The 23,285-nt window shown below is 37.3% G+C and overlaps 1 protein-coding gene across 1 annotated transcript in view; it reads left to right on the top strand.

Annotated features, from left to right (window-relative positions):
* Window positions 1–14,194, top strand: part of LOC145292868 (transgelin-3-like) — a 74,653-nt gene extending 60,459 nt beyond the window's left edge. The window contains exons 5-6 of the mRNA XM_080138976.1: window positions 5,617–5,839; window positions 13,995–14,194. Coding sequence (XP_079995102.1) covers window positions 5,617–5,839; window positions 13,995–14,078 — 307 coding nt within the window. The 3' untranslated portion in view covers window positions 14,079–14,194. The remainder of the gene's footprint in view (window positions 1–5,616; window positions 5,840–13,994) is intronic.
* The last annotated feature ends 9,091 nt before the right edge of the window (window positions 14,195–23,285 follow it).

Here is a 23,285-nt window from a genome sequence, read left to right as displayed (position 1 = left end):
ATAACGTTGCCTCTAAAAATACCCTTTTTGAGATAAATGTATTTCAAAAAGTAATATTCGTTTTACTGATTGGTCAACGGAGATTAAAGAATAATAGGAGGCAGATATGCCGTTAAATCGGCTGTAACACTTGGACTGCAATGACAGTCAAAATGCACGACTCTTTTCTATCACGAGTTTGCTCGAAATTCTTTTCGTCTTTCATTTTTTACACGATTCTCAGCACGCATTCAAATCAACCAATTTCCAAACACGTGTTCGAGCCCTTTCTAGTCTCACACAAAACACGCGTTCACATCTGAAGCCATTTTTCTTGTCATACACACGATGGCAGAAAATTCGCTTTCGAACGTTTCTATCACTCAATATAGCACAAAAAAAAAATAAATAAAAAATAAAAAAATATTTAAAAAAAATAAAATTAAAAAAAAAAGTATATAGAAACACGAAAACATTCAGTGATGGGCTGCACGAATGTGGCTTTTAAGTCCTGCTAAACTCTGGCATTCCTTAGCACACATTGTACAGACATGTGCACCACTAACAACACGTTCTTGCTGTTCTTTTCTATGCAGGATCAAATGCCGTTTCAAACCGCCTATCGTTTTGTACATTCGCCCGCAGTGTACACAGGTTAACTCTGGCAACTCAAGACTGCTTTGTGGCCCGCTGCGCCGATGAGTAGACTGGTGACTCATCAGCCCAGCTCTGCTAAGACATATTCTTCCGCACACCTCACACTCCAGACCAATTTGGCTCCCCCTCCCATCCACGGCTCCTTTCACTCTCCCTTTCCAGATATCGCGCTTCAGCCACTCATACTGGGTTCGATCCACCTCAAACTTGCCCACACCTCCCTGCAAGGTCCTTCTCCACCCTCCGCGATCCAAAGCAAGACTCTCCCAGGTTCTTTCATCAATCCCACATTTTTTAAGGTGGATCTTAAACAATCCTTAAATCTCAATTTAGGCTTTTGAGCCAGACGTCTTCCCTCAGTGAGCTCACCATAAAGGAGTTGTTTGGGAAGTCGACTGTCTAACATCCTCACCACATGTCCACTCCATCTCAGTCTATGCTTAATAACATAAGCCTCAATGCTAAGGAATTGGGTTCGATCAAGCACCTCCACATCACTGACATACATCTGCCAACCCACACCTAAGATTCGCCGTAGGCACATCTGGTGAAACCGCTCGAGACGTCTCAAATGCTCCTTGTATGTTGTCCAAGTTTCACAACCATAGAGAAGAGTAGAGAGAACGCATGCGGCATAAACCTTAATCTTGGTTGGCAGCAAGATCCCATGACGTCTCCACAGACGCCCGTCCAACTTTCATAAGGCATCACTTGCCCTGCTGATCCATAACGATACCTCATCATCCAGGGTACCAGACATACTCAGTGTGCTACCCAAGTATACAAACTTAGAGACAACCACTATCCTTGACCCACAAATATAAACTGATGGCTCATAGTATAACATGCCTGGAGCAGGCTGATGCATTAAGACAGTTTTTTTTTCAGATTGATAGTCAGGCCCAATGCGCTGCAGGCAACCGCAACAGCGTCCACAAGATGCTGCATATCAGTCAGCGTATGAGCCACCAGATCAGTCATCCGCAAAGAGCAAGTCACAAATCGTGTTGTTGAGTACCTTTGTACTTGCATTGAAGCGCCTAATGTTGAACAACCCCCCAGTAGTTCGGTAATGAATATAGACACAATCAGAGCACCCCCCAAATGCCATCCGAAAGACCATGGTGAAATACAACGCAAAGAGTGTGGGTGCTGGAATGTTTCCCTGCTTAACACCATTTTCTACTGAGATATGATGAGCCAGCTTTCCCCCAACGTTAATCACCGTCTTCATATTATCGTGGAAGAGCTTTAAGATGGTTACAAACTTGTCAGGACAGCCAAGCCTTTTCAAAATTTCCCACAAAGCATCCCTATTGACTGTATCAAAGGCCTTGGTTAAATCGATGAACACCTGATATAGTCCCTTTTGCTGTTCTATACATTTCTCCTGTAGTTGCCTGGCTGTAAAAATCATATCCACTGTCCCTCGACATCTTCTGAAACCACACTGCGACTCAGGCAAAACATCGTCAGCAATGTGCTCCAGCATTCTGTCTAGCATGATCCTACAGAGCACCTTACCGACTACTGACACCAAAGAGATGCCTCGATAGTTTCCACATTCATCTCTGCTACCCTTCCCTTTGTATAGCACTACCATTAATGCATCCTGCCAATCCTGCGGAATACACTCATCCCGCCAAGCAGTCTGCAACAATTTCGCTAAGCGTTGCATCACCTTGGGTCCAGAACATTTAAAGATCTCCGCGTGCAAACGATTCTGGTCAGGAGACTTTCCATTGTTCAGCTTATGGACAGCTGTTTCAACCTCCTGGAGAGAAGGAACCTCTGCCAAGATATCCTTGACCGGATTGCTAGGAATCGACCTAACGAAATCCTGATCAACGTAAGAAGGTCTGCAGGGGGCCATCGAAATGCTCCCTCCATCTATGAAGAATGTCGGTAGGGTCTCGAAGAAGATCCCCACCATCTTTTGAGCGCAGAGGAGTGATAGGTGATCTGGATGGTCCGTAAACCGCGCGCAGTAGGCTGTATAAGACCTTGGTGTTGTTTGAATCCGAGGCAAGCTGTATTTCCTCAGCTTTCTGCCTCCACCATTCATTCTGCATGTTACGCAACCTCCTCTGCACCTCGTGCTTGATTGCCTTAAACTTGTCCCTCAATCGATCTTGCTCACCATCCGTCAAACCACCCCCGAGATAAGCATGTAATGCCCTGGCTTTTGAATTAAGCAGAGCCTGAATTTCAGTATCATTCTCATTGAACCAATCCTGATGTTTACGCTCACAATAACCTAATACTCTCTCACATACCTCATAGACAGATTCCTTAAAAGCAGGTCAAGTATTTTCACAATCAATCTCTTCCATCTCCTTAACTAGTTTCTCCCTCACAATATTGTCCTTTAGATGGGAAACATTAAGTCGCTTTGGGATAGCCACACTAGCTTCCCTCATCTTGGGATTCACAACACACTTAATCTTTGCACGGACCAACCGATGGTCGGTCCAGCACTCTGCACCCCGCATGACACGAACACTGCAGATATCCCTCATCTCACATTTTCTGACTAACACATAGTCTATCAAGTGTCATTTTTTGGAACCAGGATGCATCCAGGTCGTCTTGTATTTGTCCTGCTGGAACACAGTGTTACCAATTTTAAAACCCATCTCTGAACAAAACTGCAACAACATCAGACCATTGCTCTTACACTTGCCCACTCCGTGTTTACCCAGCACGTCCCAGGTTTCAAAATCTCTTCCCACCCTAGCATTAAAATCTCCAAGAATGATCTTATCAGCAGAGGGAATGCATCTAACTACACTGCACAAAGCAAGGTAGAAAGCAACCTTTTCATCTTCTATTGCATCCATAGTGGGTGCATAGACACTCAATAAAGTTGTATAACGACTATTTACCATAGGTAACCTCATAGTCATGATCCGGTCACTCACACTACAGGGAAGTTCTTCCAGGTTAGAAAGAATTGATGCCTTTATAGCAAAAGCCATGCCTGATTCCCTCTTACATCCATCTGCTCTACCACTCCAGAAAATAGAGTAGGCCTCAGCCAACTCAAAAAACTGTCCCTCATCAGCCAGCTTGGTCTCAGACAGAGCAACTATGTCCATGTCATAACGTTGAAGTTCCTTAGATACAAGACCAGATCTACGCTCTGGACACGTTATTGCTGATGGCATGTCAAGCAGCATCCGCACATTTCAACAGCCGATGGTCATTGTCATATATTTCCTCGCAGTAGCATGATGACGACCGGGTCCAGGCTGTGGAGCCCTGAAACACCTGCCGGGCCCTGGAAATTCCAGTTCCCTTATTACCATTTACGTTTATAATCATATTTTCCAACTTCATTGAATGTTTTGCCGTTTTAGGCTACAGCCAGCCTTTTTTGCTATAAAGATACGCAAGATGGTAAAAAGTGTATCTAATTTATATCGAGCAATGCCTGTGCGTGAGGATTGTTATAGTGGGGAAAGACTTTGCACCGAGACAATCCCACTCTCTAAACAACTGCCACATTGATCCAAAAAGAAGAGCAAGTCTACATCATTGGATGCAGCAGTCATTGCAGGTTTTATATCAGAGTTTTCCTTCTCCTAGGGAGGTTGCCTTCACTACGGCTTAAAGAACCCTCTCCACCCACCATGCTATTTGATCCATGATTGGAACTTAAGTTGCTGGGCACCAGAGCATATTCCACATGCCGGTGGGTCATATATGCTGCAGTTTACAGGGCCTAAGCTTCTCTGGAGATTTCTGACAGGGTTACCTCACCCTTAGCCTTTAGTTAAATAACTTTGGCCCACAAGGCAGTTGAGGTCCAGTTATACGGTGCAGGACACTCGCCGTTCATCAGAGCCCCGTTTGCGTGGCAGTGGTCACGACGTGCACGTAGGGTTGATTTGTCTGGGAGAAGCACAGAAAGACGCTTAGACATCTGCGTGCTTTTAACACACGTCCACACCAGACCTTGACCACTACGCACACACAAACATACGTGGGTACGTACACACACGTACATATATCACATTCACATACATACACTCATATTCACGTGCATACACACACACGCTATCGTACACACATGTACGCACACATACGAGACCCGAGCTGTTTACTCCCTTTTCGATTCGGCTCCCGAGCTGAGCGGTCGACGGACCAACCGCTCTCTTTCGGGGTGCGCGTCACGTCCTCTACTACTATGTGTGGGGCAAGAGCCAACAGACAGTACGTACACCTTACACACTTTCTTTCTCCATGGCCTGGATTGACTTTCTCACACTCTCTCTCTCTACAACAATAGACTTTCCTTCTCACCAGTTAACAGCGAGAGACGCACGCCAAACTAAATACGTGCTGTACCCTTTTCTTTCATTTTTTTCTACATGAAATAAATTCTAGTTCGTTTATTTCAATTTAACACGTTGTTCGTTTCTTCCTCAATTCAGTTCATTTTTCCTATTTTGTACGACTGGGAGATATGTATAATACATCCACAAGCCCACAACAAATTAGTGACCCGATCATGAGATGAACACGCATTTCCTTCTATGCCATAAGTCCTCTACACACGCTAGCAAATAAGCTAGGAACATTGTTAACTGAGGGAGGTAGACAATATGCTGAAATTGATGCTTATTTATATTATTCGCTTCCAAATCTTTTGCATATTAATATATGCAGCGTCCCACACACACATTTCTAAAAGGTAGTGCTTTACTAAAACAACGATTACTAGTTTCAAAACTCTTGCTGTTTTCATCACACACACGCACACACACACACACACACACAAACACACACACACTAAAACACACACACACAAACACACAAAAACACACACACACAAACACACAAAAACACACACACAAACACACACACACAAACACGCACACACACAAACACACACACACACACACACACAAACACACACACACATGTATATTATATAGAAGAAAATAATTGTATAATTTTGTTGTGTTTTCTTTCCAGATTCATCAACAAATTGTTGGAGGCCGACGGTAAACCAACAATCAAGTTTGCTAAGAAGGTTGGCTCTCCTTTCGTCGCCATGACCAACATTGAAGACTTCGGCAAAGCTTGCGAGACGTACGGCCTGAACAAAGAATTCCTTTTCCAAAGTAACGACTTGTATGAGGGCAAGAAAGGGCCGATGTTGAACGTCATCAACAGCATGCACTCTCTGGGATTTGTAGTAAGTGGACTGTTAGAATATTCCTTTTTTTTTCACATATTTCATATATTAAACATTTATTCCAAACATATTGAGCACGAGAACGCAAAACTGAAGCAAAGTACAGCTAAGATATCGAGAGTTATGAAAGACAAATATCGTGCGTTATAGAAAACAATAAAATATATTGTGGAGGGGGGGGTGATTGCAGTTGGGTGTCGTGCTCCCAATTAAATACGTGTTCGTGAACGACAAACTTGTCGCATGCAGTGAGACAGAATAACTAAAACCAACAAATAGAGTAAAGTTTAAAGAGATGTTTTATTTCACGCGTGCGCCTGTGAGAATAAAAACGTTATTGTGTACGTGTGTGCGTGTGTGTGCGTGTGACGAGTGGAATTCAGTCCGCGTACGTATGCGTGTCTGAAGGAAGAGGCTGGGAAAGTGTTCATTTGCTAAAACTCTTACCGGGTTGATGTTGACCGGCGGGCGCGTTGTCTCACCGTTTCGTTGCGAGGCTGATTCCCAGAAGGAGCGAGAGAGAGAGAGAGAATTATCTGGGCATCCCCTTTTATATCTCTCCCAAGGGCAGATAATCAGGTCGCTTTTTGCAACACCTACCGGCTGGTTGGTGCAGTTATCGCTGGAAAGAAGCAGATAACTGCTACAATATTTAGTTTTTATTTCTACCTCCAAGGTAGGAACATTGTTAACTGAGAGACGTAAACAATGGAAAGATACTAAAAAGAAATAAGGGAAAAGGAAAAGAAAAAGGGTAAATCTTTAAAAAACAAAAACAAAAAAAAAACAAAAGGAAATAATAATGAAAACAAAATGGCTGAAAAGGAAGGAAAAAGTAAACAAAAAGGAAAACAAAAGCAAAACAATCGAAAATATAAAAACAGAAAAAAGTGTCGAAATATATGCGTTAATTGTTAGTGTGTGGTCAAATCTATTACCAGAGATATTGAGTTATATATTTTTTAGGTTTGTGTGTATTTTACCTATATACATATATTAGTTCAACTATATACATATATTAGTTTAACTATATACATATATTGTATTGTATTGCATGTCTGGTATTCTGCACAACTACTTGTCCAGCACCCCCTCACTCATCCACCCTAACTGAAACTTTTAAATAAAATAAAATGAAATGACAGCTCAAGCAAAAGTTACGTTTAAACCAGGACCAAACTCAAAGAAAACCAACCTGCCTCCTCCCTTGAGGCTTGCATTTACTAATATCCGCGGGCTTAGAACTAACTTAGATGATGTTGAGTCATTTCTCCTTGTAAACACCCCGGATATCTTAGCATTAAGTGAAACTAACCTTCACTCCTCCATTCCCTCTAACCACTTTAACATGCCTGGTTATCTCCCACTCTACCGTAAGGACTCGGACAGACATATGCATGGACTTGGAGTCTATATTCGAAACACCCTCCCCCTAACTAGAGAAATAAAACTAGAATCAGAGGGCCAGGCCTTTATGTGCTTCAGACTAAATATGCAACACAATATTAGCTACTTGTATTTTCTCTACCGCTCTCCATCAAACCAAGACTGTACCCTAATAAACAAAGTCTCAGACAGCATAGATATAGCACTCTCCCTTGATACTAGCGCACAAATACATGTATTTGGTGACTTCAATGTCCACCACAGTAACTGGCTAGGATTCTCAAATCACACAGACGTAGCTGGTAGCGCCACATATAGCTTCTCTATATCTCATTCCCTATCTCAATTGGTTACATTTCCGACACGTTTCCCAGACCAGCACGATCGACATGCCTCACTTCTAGATCTCTTCCTGACAACGGTTCCCAATGACTGTACAACAAATGCCCACAGCCCACTCGGGAATGCTGATCACGCTGTGATAATGGTAGAAATCAGCCTAAATTCTCGCCCTAAAACTGAAGACCCACTACTCAAAACAACGAGGTATTACAAAAAGGCTGATTGGGAAGCCATCAGGGAGCTCATCAGAGATGCCCCATGGCAAAATATCTTTACTCTTCCAGCGGAACAGTGTGCAAATGAGACAACTGAATGGTTCAAAACTGCTATTGAAGCACATGTTCCCGCACGGAAATACTATAGCAAGCCCCACTCCCCCCAATGGTTTACTTCTGCTTGTGCAGCTGCCATTTGTCAAAGGCAGCATGCGTTCCGCAGATTCAACCGACATAAGTCCAGCTCAAATAAACAGAAGTTTATAGAAGCTAGAAATAATTGTAAGAGAGTGATAGACACAGCTAAGTCAGATTACTCTGAAACCACCAGAAAGCGCATCGAAGCACAGAAATTAGGAACCCGGGATTTTTGGAAAATCTACAACAGCGTAGTTAATAATGGACAGTCAATTATTCCCCCACTAACAAACAACCATGAGGTTGCTTGCACGGCAACTGACAAGGCTAATCTGCTTGCCAGTCGGTTTGCCTCAAACTCCACACTGAACTCGGTACACCACTCACTCCCTGATTTTCCTCTGCGAACAGACGCCACACTTGACGATTTGAAAATCACCCCTTCTCAGGTACATGCTATTATAAAAAACCTAGACACCTCTAAAGCATGTGGACCAGATCTCATCCCGGCTGTGCTATTAAGAAAATGCTCTGCCGAGGTTGCTCCAGTTCTGTCCAAACTTTACAATAAATGCCTTAACGAATCCTGTTTTCCCGACTGCTGGAAAACCGCCTCTGTGGTACCAGTCTTCAAGAATTCTGGTGAAAGAACTGACCCACTTAATTATCGCCCCATTAGCCTCCTCCCGCTTTTCGCCAAAATATTTGAGTCCTTAGTTAATCAAGTCCTAGTCCAGCACCTAACAGCTGCTAAACTCCTGACTGGCAAACAATATGGATTCAGGCAAGCCCGTTCAACAGCAGATATCTTAACTGTAGTTTCTGAACGTATATACCGTTCATTGGATAAAACAGGGGAGGGTAGAGCGGTGGCCCTTGATATATCTAAGGCTTTTGACAGGGTATGGCACGATGGTCTTCTAAGGAAAATTAGATCATATGGAATCACTGGAAGAATTCATAACGTAATTAAATCCTTCTTAAGTAATAGAAAAATCAAAGTTGTCCTCGACGGACATACATCCAAACAACATGACATAAATGCGGGAGTGCCTCAGGGGTCTATCCTTGGACCTCTATTGTTCCTGATATTCATAAACGACCTCCCTGATAATATTGTTTCGGAGATGGGTATATTTGCCGATGACACCACTCTCTATAACAGATATGAGGGGAAAACAAATGAACACATATCCAAGAAAATGGCAGAAACACTAGAGGATGACCTCCAATCCGTAGTGGAATGGGGACAAAAATGGTTGGTCTCATTCAATGCTGCTAAGACTAAGCTTGTTTCCTTCAATAACTACAAGAAACCTTCTCTACCACCAATAGCAATGGCCAAGAACACATTGCCTGAAAGTACTTCTTTTAAACTCCTCGGCCTAACGTTTACAGGGAATATGAACTGGAATAGATACATTGAGAGCATTGCCAAGGCTGCTGCAAGGAAGGTTGGCTCCCTCTACCGTGCTAGAAAACTACTTACGCCTGCCAGTATCCTATACCTCTATAAGGCAACAATTCGCCCATGTATGGAGTACTGTTGTCACATCTGGGCTGGTGCATCTGCTGCTTGTCTCTCGCTCTTGGACAGGGTTCAAAAAAGAGTCGCCAACCTGATAGGTCCTGAACTGTCATCTAGGCTTCAACCTCTGTCCCATCGACGAGATGTTGCATCCCTCTGCCTGTTCTACAAATACTTTAATGGTGAATGCTCTGACGAACTGCAAACACTTGTACCTCCCCGACGTAACTACCCCCGGCAAACCCGACAAGCTACTAAGTCTCATCCCTTTACAGTAGAGATCCCTAGGGGCAAGAAAGCCTTTTACTCCAATAGTTTCTTCCCCAGAACTGCGGGTCTTTGGAACTCCCTTCCGGGATTCTGCTTTCCCAACTGCAATGATATGCAGAAGTTCAAGTGTAATGTTAACAAACATCTTTCTACTCTTCTCCCTTCATAATGACCCTGCAAATTAATTCCCTAATAGTAGCCCCCTACTTCAAAGTGGCACTGTGCCTTGTTTGGGGTGAAAATTGAATAAAAAAAAAAAAAAAAAAAAAATATTAGTTTAACTATATACATATATTAGTTTAACTATATATATATATTAGTTTAACTATATACATATATTAGTTTAACTATATACATATATTAGTTTAACTATATACATACATTAGTTCAACTATATACATTTATTAGTTTATATACATATATTAGTTCAACTATACACATATATTAGTTCAACTATATAGATATATTAGTTTATATACATATATTAGTTTATATACATATATTAGTTTAACTATATACATATATTAGTTTAACTATATACATATATTAGTTTAACTATATACATATATTAGTTCAACTATATACATATATTAGTTTACCTATATACATATATTAGTTCAACTATATAGATATATTAGTTTAACTATATACATATATTAGTTCAACTATATACATATACATATTTCATATATCTACATAAAATAATATATGTATCTATTTTAAGTACTTTGACAGCACTCAGTACGTAAGTTAAGTTAGGTATCCAGCAGCACATGCCTTCGGTTGAGAAGAAATTTCTTGCGGAATTCTTTATTTTGATTTCAAATGATGTATTTTTAAATAAGTTTTTATTATATCTTTTCTTTATATATCATTTCAAAGAGCGTTGTTCGATCTATCTAATCGGTTAAAATACGTTTTAAAATAATTATGTCTTGTTTTCAGAAGTTTGAATACATAATAGAAAAAAACAAATTCTCACAATTTTCTTATTTCAATTCAAGCTAGGCTGAAAAGTTGCTGAAACAGTTTGCAATATCAACAAAGCATTTTGCCCAAGGACCACTACTTAACGCACAGCACAATGATGATTTAAGAAATTTCGTGGCGGCGACGAGAGTCTTGAAGATGATGAGTGTAATGGTCGGCCATTGGATGTTGATAATGATCAATTAAGAGCCTTAGTTGAAACCAATGTTTGAGAACTTGCTTCTGAATTAGACGTAATGTATACAACGATTTCACACCACTTGAGAGAGATTGGAAAGATAAAATGTTTGATAAATGGATGCCTCTTGGATTGAGCGGCAACCAAAAGAAACGCTCTTATGAAGTGTCATTTTCCCTTCTTTTACACAAAAACAAGGACCCGTTTGTGACTTGCGCTGAAAAGTGGGTTGCTTACGACAACCAGCAATGCTCAGCTCAGTGATTAGATGTTGACAAAGTGCTATGGAACTTCTTGAAGCCAGAGTTGCACCAAAAGAAGGTCATGCTGACTGTTTGGTGGTCTGTCATGGGTCTCATCCATTGCAGTTTTTTGAATGCAGGCAAAACCGTTGCAGCAGATAAGTACTGTCGAGAAATGGAGGAAATGCATCAGAAACTTCAACAACAACACCCAGCATTAATTAATAGAAAAGGCTAAATTCTCCTCCACAGCAATGCCCAAGCGCACGTTGTTAAACCAAACCTGCAGAAGTTGAATGAATTGGGCTACGAAACACTGCCTCATCCGCCATACTCTCTAGGCCTCTCACCTACTGATTATCACTTTTTCAAGCATCTCAAAAACTTTCTGCGTGAGAAATGCTTAAAAAACCTAAGCGATATCAAAAACGATCTCAGCAACTTCATCGTTACCAGAACACAAGATTTTTACGTTACTGGCATAAATACACTTGTTTTGCATTGGCAAAAGTGTGTTGATTCTGATGGTGCTTATTTCAATCAATAAATTTTTGTTTGAGCTAAGATATGTTCATCTGAATTTAAAAGTTAAAAAACACAAGAACTTTCTTGTCAATCTGATAGAAACTTAGACGACCCATGTAAACTGTGTTTGAATGAAAAATTGGCTATCCTAAACTGTAAAGGGTCCCAAGATTTATTAAACTGTGGGATTGAAATAGCAAATGTATGTATACAAAAAATAAACTTCACCTTAAGATAACAACACCCCCACAACAAAAAACACACAAATAAATAATAGCAACATAAATTAGAATCATAATTATAATAGATAATAAATAAATAAATACACTAGTATAAAATAAAATGTCAGTAAAAACATCCCAATTGAAACTAGTTCTAAACGCAAGGAAAAGAGAAATCCGATCCCTGCCAAAAAGGACAAAGAAACAAGTGAATGTTAATCATTGTTTGATAAACACATGCCCATTGGATGCAATAAATTGATCTGTGAATAACAAAGCATCTGATGGGCTAACTAGCGAAAATTATACAATGGAAATGTATAAAAACATGCAACAACATCAACTCCATGCAATAGACTGGTGAATCCTCACGAGGATGAAACTTGGAAAATTCTGTGTAGCTTAATTGGCATAGATATTTTTAAAACTTATATACATGCTGAAGTTTTGCATTTTTTGTTTGAATCTAATCCGTAGCATCGCATGATTGTTTTCAATAGGAGCTTAATATTTTTTTATCTTTTTTTTAAAATTTATTTTTTATTACATTTTCACCCCAAACAAGGCACATTGCCACTTTGATGTAGGGGGCTACTATCAGGGACATAAGCTACAGGGGTACTATGTAGGGAGTTGGGCAGCAAGATGTCGGTTCACGTTACTTCAGTCCCAGCAATAAATTCATTACTTCAAAACGTGTTTTATATTTTACCTCCATTTGGAGTTTGTATTTTTGTTTCCACAAAGTATTCTAATTCTGAGCCCATCAAAATAAAATGCAGAGGGGACAGATAATTGGAATGAGGCATCCAAACCAAAGTGACACCCAATCATATTCAAATTATCTCCCTTTTATATTATTTTCATTATTCTAACTACTGGTCTTATCTTGAGTGTTTTTCTTATGTTTCAACCGATGTAACCTTCGACCTTCTTCAGATGTATTTTATCTAACTCATGAATCTTTCTGTCAAACTTGAAAATCTGTACAAATTTGTACAAATGGAACCCTTCATTTAATCCTTGAGGGTAACAGTCTTTCATTCCGTCAACTATAACCATGTAGAAGTCTTAATTTGCAATTATATTCTTAGTATCGTCTGCACTAAAGATTGAACCTCCAACCCCCAGAAGAATGTTGCTTACAACTTAATTAGTACTTTATCTGTTACACTGTGAGTTCTTGATGAGGTGAGAACATTATTTCGAATAAAATAATACAAATTATCAATCCTGATTAAAAAAAACAAAATCAGAAACATAGCTTCCTTTTATCATTATAGTTCTAAGTACTAGGATTTATACTTGAGTCTTTGGGGTATACACTAAAGAAGTTGTCGTAGAGCATTACCAGGTCTCTACACGCCATTCTTGCAGCAACTTTAACAGGAATTTAACAGGTTATGGATGCAGTAATTTCGGACATTAAAAATAAGATTCAATCGAGTTTTCTGTTAATTTATTAATCATTTCCAATGCTTTTTCAGAAAAAGAATGAAAAGCGAAAGCTGTAAAACTGAATTTCCATTAAAAACCAATGTTATTGACTTAATTGTTACATTACAATTAGTAACATATTACTGAATTTTTACATGAAACATGTACTTTTATGATTTCATGATCCATTAATCAGTCTTTATTATTTTTTTGGAAATGGAGCTTAAACAAGGGAAGTTACTCAATTTCAAATCTTTTTATTATTGCAATTTTTCTCCACGATAAAATAGTTGATAATTTTCATTTTTTCCAGACTGTTATTCTCACCTTCATAGTTGTTGTTTCACCATGTTTTGGCCGACTTATCCTCCAGCCTTCTTCAGGTAGTTAAATGCGATAGGATAGGAATGCTGAGTCTTGTAACTGTATCCCCAATAATTACTGCTTTCCATAGTTGTTGTCTCAACTGGAATTGTAGAGACTCAACAACACCTCTATCCATTGCGCCATAGGCCCCGAATTTTCTATTTTATTATTTTTCATAATTTTTGGATATTTTACTAATTTCAACATGACAATTATAATGATATCATTGGTTTTAATTGGAATTTAATATTTTGATTTTCGTTCTTCATCCAAACAAGCACCTAATTCCTTCTATTTTTTTCTCTCTCTTTTCACAGGCAAACTCAAAAATGTTCATTCCAGCGTACACTGGCCAACAGACAAAATACATCAACGATGATGATGAAGAAGAAGAGGAATAAACTGGCGGCAGAAGGAGGAAGCATTAAAATTACAACCGACTAAAAAATGATTGCAATTTAATAAACATCTAAAATTTGTTATTTCAAGATTAAATGGTAAAACAAATAAACACCAACGAACATTTGTTTTCTTCTTAGCAACACAACGGCACGTCTTATTGTTGAGCAAGCACGCTGCTTTTGTAGCTGGACAAATTTGTGTCAGATTTCATAAAAACAATTCTCTTAATGCTTCTTAACTCCCCAAAACCACCATACTCATTCGCCGTGGTAGCATATCCCTCGCTCTTCTAAAGAATTTTTTCCATAAACGAATGTCTTAATTTTTATCCTTCGAATACAATGAATCGTTTGTATATATATGTAATATATATATGTTTTGTAAAAATGTATGCTTTGCAAAGATTTTCTAAGCTCTACGTTTGTTAAGAGTTAACAGCAGAACATAAAATAACCTGTAATCAAAAATGAATCTTATAGAATTTAAGTCGATACGGTAATAGTAATGTGTTAGCTTTTCTTCATAGAATAAGATGGCAGCCAACTAGAAATGATTCGATGCGAGTTGTTTTGGTTCTTTCTGAATTTTACATATTACATCGTTATGCACTTTCTCTTTGAGAACTTTTTGAAAAAAAGTGATTGGTAACATTAATAAAAACTTGGACTTCAAAATATAGCAAAATCGTTTATATATATATATATATATATATATATATATATATATATATATATATAGTCTTTGAAGTTTTTAACCTTTAAAACTATACAAAAAAATATTTTTTTATCATTCGTTAGAAAACCATCTAGTCAGTAAGTTATTTAATCACCTGCAATCACTGCATCCACTCGCTCTCGAATTTACTATAGTACCAATAATTTATTTTTCAAGGGATCATCAGTTGTTTACCATGAAACACTGTTTTGGGGATTTATATATATATATATATATATATATATATATATATATATATATATATATATATATAAATCCCCAAACCACTGAAGATTGCATAAACATGAAACACTAGAATCTGTAACTACTACTACTACTACATATATATATATATATATATTAGTAGTAGTAGTAGTAGTAGTAGTAGTTACAGATTCTAGTGTTTCATTTTTATGCAATCTTCAGTGTTGTAAAAGATAATTAATGCTGATTGAAGGATTCGAGTCTAGTTGCAAAGTCAACTTTGATTATATGTATTTTAGGCATACAAATAGCTGTATTCTGATCTTTGCTATATATATATATATATATATATATATATATATATATATATATATACACAGTATTTCAGAAGCAATATTGATTATCAGTTTAAATAACAGTAAACTGTTTGGATAATAATGTAGGTGTAACGGATGAGTGGAATAACTTGAAATGGATATAAGAAACCAGAGTACGCTTGAAAAAGTTTCATTCTACTAATATCTACACAAGGATGGAGTTGCTGCGAGAAAAATGTCTTTCCCAGAGAAAATGAACTAAGGGAAGTAATTCATTACCAAAAATTAAAAAGGAGATACTGAAAAAAGGAAACTGATTTTAACACATTTTTTTTTTTAATGATTTTTAAATAAAACGTTTAAATATTTTTCAAAATTATAAAGTTAAAAACGAATTTGTTGCATTTTACTTTTAAAAAATAAATCAGGTTTATATTTAAAAACATTAAGTTTAAATATTAGGTTCTTATCAAGAATTCAACCTAATAAAAAAAAATACAGAACAATTTTTATGATGTACGTATCTGCCACAAAATGAAAATATCATATTCCAAAAATCACTTAAACTTATCAAGTAGTTTTTTTGATATACAAAATCATTTTTGTAACGATTTTTAGCGACTGATAGCATACCATAGCCATTACAAAACTGGTTTTAAAATCTCAGTAGTTCGAATTGAGTTGTCTCCTTTTATTTATTAGAGATAGCGGATCAAGACACACTGTTCTTGCTTCCTCATAAAATTTTTTTTCTAGTTTAAAAAAAATGAACAATTTACGTAATTTTTGGAATATAATATATTTGTTCTATGATGGGCACGTATATCATAAAGATTTTTCTGTATTAAAAAGAAAAAAAATTTTAGGTTGAATTCTGAACTTGCACCAAATATTATAGTATAAATCGGCACAGGTATAAATCATACGATCCACAAAATTAAATTGATATTTACATTATCTTTACACGAAGGGAGACGGCCCTTCAGAGTGGAGCATCTGACTTGCAACAGAAGACAAAATTCTAAGATAGATAGATAGCAAGGAGGGGCTGAAATTTTGGAGCAAAGTTCAGGGACCACGATGCAGGAGTCTGGTTGGAAGAGAAGCTCTCGGAGGAGGGGAGAGGCTACGAACTCAGCATTTTATCATCACACCACCCATCAATTATGTATGGTGCATGTTGGTCGTCCAGCCTGTGTTTGCATAACCTCCGGGTAAAGAAAGCTTCGCTTTTTAAACACTGCATTTTTTTTTTTACTGTGTTTTATTTCTTGCAATATCGCTACGAATTAAAATATATTTTCTTTTAAAAAAAAAAAATTGTTAATATTTTTGTTATTGCTTTTCTGTTGTGTGGAATGATGAAAATAAGCTTAAATGTGTCACAGGCTTTGTTACATGCACGACAATAAAATTAGAAAAATACAAATGAGAAGTTAATGTAGTTTGCTTGAAGCATTGTTTAGCATGTATATAAAAGAAAATTTATAGAAAGCAATGCAATGCAAAGATGTAATGGATAAAAACAAACTGAACCAAATTAAAACATAACAATGGACCGAGCTGAACAGATTCACCTTTTATTAATATAATATATAAGGTGCCTTCAATAAGCTTCCAGACTTTTATGTACAGGCATTTAAAATTGTCGTAAATTCTTGAAAATTCAATATGTTATTGCTATACATCTAATGAGATGACTGACCAATTTTTATAATTTCAGGTTTAAATGAACAGCTACAGCAGGAATTGGAATACACCCTACTAAAGCCTGATTGTCACAGCTGGTGAATTTCAAAAATGTAATCTTGACGTGAGGACACTTTAGAAGAACGATATGCAATAAAATTCTGTTTTAAACTTGGACAAAATGCCACAGAAATGTATGGAATGCTTCAGACTGCTTTTGGACCATCTTGCATAGATCGAGAATCAGTTTTTCAGTGGCATAATAGATTCAAGGAAGGCAGGGAGTTTGTAAGGAATGGTGAGACTTGTGAGAGGAATAAGGAAATCAGAACATCAGAGTTGATTGGCCAAATAAAGAATTTCATGGATAAGGACTGTCATATGTCTATAGAAACAGTAAGTGCACAGTTTGATGTCAGCGTGGGAACTGTATACACAATTATTCATGAGTAACTGAAAATGCGGAAGATTTGCACAATGTTTGTCCTAAGGGTACTTAGAGAAGATCAGACTACTTGACCAAAATGGACATCAAAACAGTTCCTCACTCTCCCTATAGTCAGACCTTGCTCTGTGTGACTTTTGATTATTTCCTAAGCTCAAGGAAACCTTTAGAGGCTGTCGTTAACCGAGGAGATGAAAGAGGCTGTGACGAGGTTATTGACATGCTTGCATGAGGATTTCCATGGGGCTTTCTAGAAGTTGTTGGAACGGTACAACAAGTGCATTGCAGCTGAAGGAGATTACTTTGAAGGGGATTACAGTTTCATGTGTGCATTATCAATAAAAGTGGCGCTGCAAAAAAAGTTTGGAAACTTAAGATAGCTTGTATATATAATTTTATAGGTTTTGCCTTTGGAACAACTCTCGTAGCTGATTCGGCGAATGAAAAAGATGGATAAAAACATGAGTGTTATGAATGGGTCACCAGTTAGCAAGTGTTGATAAGCATCACAGTGTAAAGGTTTTTTGAGTCAGATTTAAAGTCGAATCTGGTGACTAGAAATCTGACGTTGGAAATAACTATCATTGCGATCATTACACAAAAGTGAGATTGCTGGGAAAGAAGAAAAAAAAATCAAGACATTCGATCAGATTGTTGATTTGTAGCTTTGATGAGAAACAATCGCCATAGACAATGAATGAGAGTAAACAATCGAAAGGACAGACAATGTAACGTTTACAGGTGTTAGCTGTATCAGGCGGCAGAATGTTGAAACTGACAATAATTTAGGCCATACATGCCTGTGCTCGGCAGTCGTTATACGTAAATATATACGGAAATTTAATAAAAAGTACATATTTTGGGGTACAAATGTTTTATCATTGGCAATAATCAGCTTGTGTGCAATAAAATGCAAGACAATGGAAACAGATGAGAACTGAGATATGAAGTATAATTAGATGACAACGCTACTGAAATTGTCCAGAAGTTTTGTTACCGTGATGATATCATTGGAGCGCAGGGTGAAGTTGGTGTTGATGTGATAACAAGAGTTACTATTGTTGATCGAGACAAGAGTCTGTCAGACGTGTGTGCGCAGTGTGATGATGTGCAGATGCGAAACTTGACCAGATGTTAAGGACATGCGTTGCATGAAAAGAGATGATGTATGACAAGTGCAAATCTTAAAGGGAAGCTTAGGTCTGATGACCTCAAAGGAAGATTAAATCTCAGCAGTATAGGGAGATGAGTGCAGAACAGGAGACTTTGTTAGTTTGGTCACATTAGAGGAATAGATGAGAGTGCTTGGGTACATAGATGTACAACAGTGGAGGTAGCAGGATCAGTTGATAGGGTAAGGCCAAGGAAAATATGAGAGGAAGTGAGATTAGATTTGAGAGAAAAAAGAAGAGTAAATAAATACCTGGCCAGAGATAGGTTAGTTTGGAAGTCAATTTCTCAAAGCCATCCACTTGTCAGCATGTATTAAAGCAGACGTTAAATCAAATATGATGATATTCGCGCATAATCTTGTCAATGTAACAGTTGTTGTTTAATCACTGAAGTGGAGCCGAATCAGTCAATGGGTAACTATTTTGGAATACCAAGTTCTATATGTGCACTTTGATAATCTTGGCATTGTTTCCAGGCATCTGGACTTCTCTGTGCCATTGGAATCAAGCAGTGCCGTGTGTTGCGGTTAGAGATTGCGCAACCACCCTTGGAAGAGTTATTGTCTTTCAAAATTGAACGGATACGATGATGTTGTTGATGGTTTTTAATCATCGATGCATTCTAAGCAATCAGAAGAAAGGTAAACAAAAATGGTTACCTGGGAGTACCCTTGTAAGAATCAAGAATATGATCATACAAAAAAATCATAGCAGAAAGAGTATCCAACACAAGTTGTATGAATGGTCACAGGAGTTGATCATCAAATATCTTGAAAACTCGCTAGCAAATCGTAAACATTTTTTATTCACTATAAGATGTATAACAATACGAACTGAATTTTCAGATTAATGCCAATGTTTGAAGATAAGGAAATACAGTAATAAAACATTTTTTCAAATATTTGCAAAACCAGAAACGCCCCATCCCTACCAAAACCTATTTTCAGATGACTTAGAGAATTTATAAGAAAATCTATAAGCTTGAGTTTAGTTTCCTGTTAAGGTGTACAGTTTTTTTTAAGTAAAAAACAAAAACTCTTATTATGCAATTTCTAGCAAATAGTTTCACTTTAAAATAACATTTTTGTTTCGAGTTTTTAAGATGAGGATTGATAATTTGTATTATTTGGATAATTTGACCTACTCTTCTCACGTCTTCCTTTAATCTCTTATGCCAGTCAAATGGATGGATGAGAGTTCTTGAGTTAGTGAATGTAGAACAGTTGAGGTAGCAGGGTCAGTTGGAAGTAGAATACCAAGGAAACATTAAAGTCATAAGAATAGATTTGATAGAAAAATAAAGATAAATAAACACCTGGCCAGAGATAAGTTGGTTTAAAAGTCAATTTATCAAAGCCATATAAAACAGATGTTAAATCGAATATGATGTTCATGGTTCTTATTAATTGAAGTAACGTGAAAATAAAATACTTTCAGCAGTCTTGTAACTCTCACTTCCCTTATTTGGCCCCTTAGCTACCACATTCAATAAACAATGTTTCTGACAAAGGGAAAAGAATTGCTGTTTTCTGGATCGGAGTCTATCCATCTCACACTTATCATTGGCTTGTTTTTAGTCTGAAAGTGGCTTTTTGTCTTGTCTGGAGTGATTTCCATATAAATGTATGTAAGGAGAATGCAACTGACTTAATTGTAGCTGACAAGTTATCTTCAGTTTGGGAGGACATAGTAATTGTAGTGTAGTTATTGAGGGACCAGCTGAAGAAGAACAATGTGTGGTTTAAGTTCGAACTCTAATGACTACGGTAATATATAAAAACAGATGGAAACAATAATGAAAATAATTGCAACAACAAAATATTATTTTAAGCGTATAACTTGGACATTCTTCTATTCATTTAACATCAGAAATCAAATGTTTTTTGATGTTACACAAGCCCACTCTCCTGTTCACACAGTTCAACAGGTTATCTTTAAATTCATTTCTGTGCAGTCTGGTCCAATCAGTTTGAAATTTTCCTTGGCAGGCCAACCTTCTTACAATTTAAGACATTCATTCTTCCCCAATAGTTTATCAAGGAAGATAAAATCTCCACATGACACTTTCAGCATACATGATTAATCCTACAGATATGATTAATCCTAAAGACAACCGCAATGCTGGGCAAATGTAGAGCTTTCAGCAAATTACCTAATGTGTTGGATCAGGTCACATTTTACATTACAGATCAATCTAACCCGAGAAAGAGTTGGCCGAGCATTGATCCGACTGCAACACAATGACAGATCTATGATTAGATTAATTAGCAATGTTAAATCGTATGATTATTATTGTTTGGCGAGGGTAGTGTAACTTGTGGTCTCCACACTGTGAGGACGTTTCTCGAAAGGCTATTATGTCCTGGACATGGCATGACCAGGTCCCTAGTTGTTCACACCAAACAATAGACATATGTCCTTCAATTTATTCAGTTGGGTTGATGAGCCTTTTGTCGATGTCAGCATTTCTAGTGTCATTAACTAGCAGGGTTTTCTCTGTCAATCTTCTCCAGAAAATTAAGTATCTGGGCTGGGACCATCAGCTAAAATGAAAAGGTGTGGTAAAAAAAACAAAGATATATATACATATATATACAGGGTGGTCGCTAGAAAAGCGGGAAATTTGAAGGTCAGCTTTGATCATGAATAAAATGTGTGATTGTTTTTTTGGGGGGGGGGTTTCTAGGTTAAGACGCTGCAGTGAACTGCACGGACGACATTTTGACTATGAGTATAATATAACATTTGTCTTTGAAAAACTTTGTAAAAATTATTCTTTGTAAAAATAAATCGTTGTTTGACAAATTTCCCGCTTTTCTAGCGCCCACCCTGTATACTAGCATTGGTGCCCGGTGATTGGAGGTGTATGCTGAGCAAAAAAAAAAAAAGAGGTCAATTTTTTTTTAACTTTGACCCCTATTATGACCTCTTAACATTTATTGTTTTGGGCTCAAATCAAGTTATTAAGTTAGATCCATGTCCAAGAAACCTATATCTAAAATTTCAAGTGTTTAGACCAAAAATTGTCGGAGGAGTTTGGTAGAGTTCTCAAAGGTCAAATCGTTGAACTTTGACCCCTTAATAGCCAAATTTCTGGCCGAAAACTGATCACATAGATTTTCCTAAATCTCAGTACCCTGTATATCAAATTTCGAGTCTGTAGACTAAAAATTGACAGAGTTATTGTGCAGGGAAATGTACACAGACACACAGACTTTTCTCATTACATTTCAGCATCTGAAGAAACACATAATTATACTCAAAAGTTGGCTGAGCTGGTTTGTGCACAGCCATCCGCTGCAAAGTCAAGATTCTAACTGCAAAACAATTAATCGGGTGACAAAAAAATGGGAGAGAGAGAGAGAGAGGATGGACATGAATATAACAAGGAACAGAGAAATATTAAGTTTTACAAATTCTGGCATCAGTTAAGTAGATTTGACCTTTTGTTTCATTTTATGCACCCATTAACCTCAATTGCTTTGACATGGAAGGGATTTTATAAACATTTGTCAAATGCAGCTAAGATCAAATCTGAAGTTGGCAAGTTTTAAAAACACCTTTTTAATTTTACTCGTCTCCTTGCAAGTATGGAGAAAGTCAATCATAAGGCTTTTAAATGTGGGAAGCTCTAGCTCTTCAAAAAACGTTTCTCCTCAATGTGTCAGAATTTAACCAATCAGCAAGTTTAGTAATAAAACATTTTTACTTTGGATTTTGAGATTCTAATATGAAACATGAATATAAGGTTTGAAAATGGTGTTGAGAAACCTAAGAAAATTATGTATTTTAAACACTTGTAATTATCTCCAATTTCATTTTTGTTTCAAACATTTTTCTATTTTCAATCTGCAAGGATATGAAGATTAAGAGGATGAGAAACAGATGTTAGACATAAACAGGATGTATAGTAGATAAGGAGTCAGGTGAGTTTAAAACATTCTTCCATCTTCAAGGATGTGAGGATTGAGAGGGGGGCTCCAACGAGAATAGTTTAGGATCTCCTTTCATCTAAATTCAGTCCTGATGTTGGATATTATTGAGTATTTCAGCTCGTAGAGAAGAGTTAAAAATATATATGGTAGGTATTGGACATAAATAGGATGTATTGTAGACAGGGGTCAGGCGGGTGATCGTTTGATCAAATGGGTTTCTTTCAACTCGTTTGATTAAATAGGTTCTTTCAACTTCAATATGAGAGTATGAAGTTGAAAGTTCAAATGAAATGCCAAAGCTGAAAAGACATGTTTTGGATAGTTCTGATGAGTGCTAAAAATGAACAAAGTCACGCTTTTTTAAAAAAAATTGTCTGGCCTCACCCTTCCTTTTGTATTTCAGCCTAACAAGACAATTATTTTTCTTATATAAGAACGTGTTGAGCTTATGCATATGAATGAGACTAAAAAAAAAAAAAAATAACCCCAGGGTTTATTTTCGACAGCCTTGTAAGTCTCGCTTCCCTGATTTGGTCTTTTAGTTCTCACATTACATGAGCAATGTTTCTGACAAAGGGGAAAGAATTGCTGTTTTCTGGATGGGAGTCTATCCATCTCATAATTATCATTGGCTGATTTTTAATCTGGAAGTGGCTTTATGTCTTGTCTGGAGTGATTTCCATATAAATGTGTGCAAGGAGAATGAAACTGACTTAATTGCAGCTGACAA

Source organism: Euprymna scolopes, chromosome 14, assembly GCF_053919585.1.
Source record: "Euprymna scolopes isolate OS-2025 chromosome 14, ASM5391958v1, whole genome shotgun sequence".
In the NCBI taxonomy this organism is placed as follows: Eukaryota; Metazoa; Mollusca; class Cephalopoda; order Sepiida; family Sepiolidae; genus Euprymna; species Euprymna scolopes.
This window is presented reverse-complemented; position numbering and strand designations above follow the sequence as displayed.